Genomic DNA, 1,322 nt, shown 5'->3' on the forward strand with positions numbered 1-1,322 from the left:
AGCTAAGCTCCTCCGTGGCACTGCTGCCTCCGCATCCCTTCTGTGTGGCCAAGCAGCCTGCAAGGACCTGAAACTTACTGACCCCTTCAGACAAGCACATGCTCTAGGTACAGCCCAGGGTCACGAGCACATTGTAAGCTCCTGACAGGACATCTCCAACAGCCCTTGAGATCAGCAGTCTCCCTGCCCCCCAGTGCCCGTATGCCTTATGCGTCCCCCAGATAAGACCCCCAAGCTGTTACAGCACAAAAGCAGCAGTAGATACACACAAACTTACCAAACTCCACTTTTCTGGTTTGAATTGACCAATCCGACCCTAGCTGGGGAACCCCAAGGCACTCCACCCACAGGCTCTAACAAAGGCTTGTGCCCCAGGTCCTGCCTCTGCACTCTGCCTTGACCTTCACTGGTGGCCCCTCCAGGCTTACCGTATTTCCCCATGTATAAGAAGCACCCTTTTTTTTTTTTTTTGAAAAATTTGGGGTCTAAAAACTGGGTGCGTCTTATACAGTGGTAGTATGAGCACAAAAATAAGCACAAAAAAAGCAGGAAATGCAAGTAAAAAAAAAACTACAACCAAGAGACCTTCTCTATCTGGGGGCTTTCTAAGCTGCAGTGCTGGAGCCCAGAGATGATGGTACTTATCTTGTCCCGGAGAAGAAATGGCTGACCCAGAAATACACATCAAGGGTGGATGAATGCTATCAGCTAAGCCTCTGGATCCAACCACTCCCACATTCCCAGGCCTAGGGACCAGAGAATTCCCTCTGTGTCTAACTTCACTTCAAATGGGTTTCTTTGACTTGTAACCAAAAGATACCCGATGAACTCAGTCCAGCTTTACTGTAAGGCAGGCAGCAGCAAACTGCCGCCTGTGGGCCACATTCAACTCACCATCCGTTTTGTAAATAAAGTTTTATTTGAACAGAGCCACATCCCTCTGTTTATGTCTACCTACTGCTTTTGTGCCGTAACAGCAGAGCTGAGGACTTGAAACAGAGACATGCAAAGTCGAAAACATTGACTATCTTGTCCTTTCAAAATAAGTTTGTTAACCCCTGATATAAGGCATACCACTTTTGTATACATTTTTGTAGGCAAATTATGCTATTCCACCATGAAAACATAGCATCAAATACTCATCAACTAGTTTGTGTACCTATGATTAAAAAACATTAATCAAGAAATGTTCAGATACCTGTATTTCCCTGCCTCTTCGGCATAAAGCACGCTGGCGGGAAAGTTCATCTAGTTGATGGTCTAGGTATTCCTTTCTTCTATGCATCTCCTGAATGTGAGAAGGTAAGTCTTTTTCTTAAAAA

At 45.5% G+C, this 1,322-nt stretch overlaps 1 protein-coding gene across 1 annotated transcript in view; it reads right to left on the reverse strand.

Moving 5' to 3' along the window:
- SETX (senataxin) overlaps positions 1-1,322 on the reverse strand; it is a 79,620-nt gene that overhangs the window by 33,940 nt on the left and 44,358 nt on the right. Inside the window, exon 16 of the mRNA XM_019641744.1 lies at positions 1,199-1,314. Within this exon, the coding sequence (XP_019497289.1) occupies positions 1,199-1,314 (116 nt within the window). The remainder of the gene's footprint in view (positions 1-1,198; positions 1,315-1,322) is intronic.

The sequence above is a fragment of the Hipposideros armiger genome, unplaced genomic scaffold (assembly GCF_001890085.2).
Source record: "Hipposideros armiger isolate ML-2016 unplaced genomic scaffold, ASM189008v1 scaffold_3, whole genome shotgun sequence".
In the NCBI taxonomy this organism is placed as follows: domain Eukaryota; kingdom Metazoa; phylum Chordata; class Mammalia; order Chiroptera; family Hipposideridae; genus Hipposideros; species Hipposideros armiger.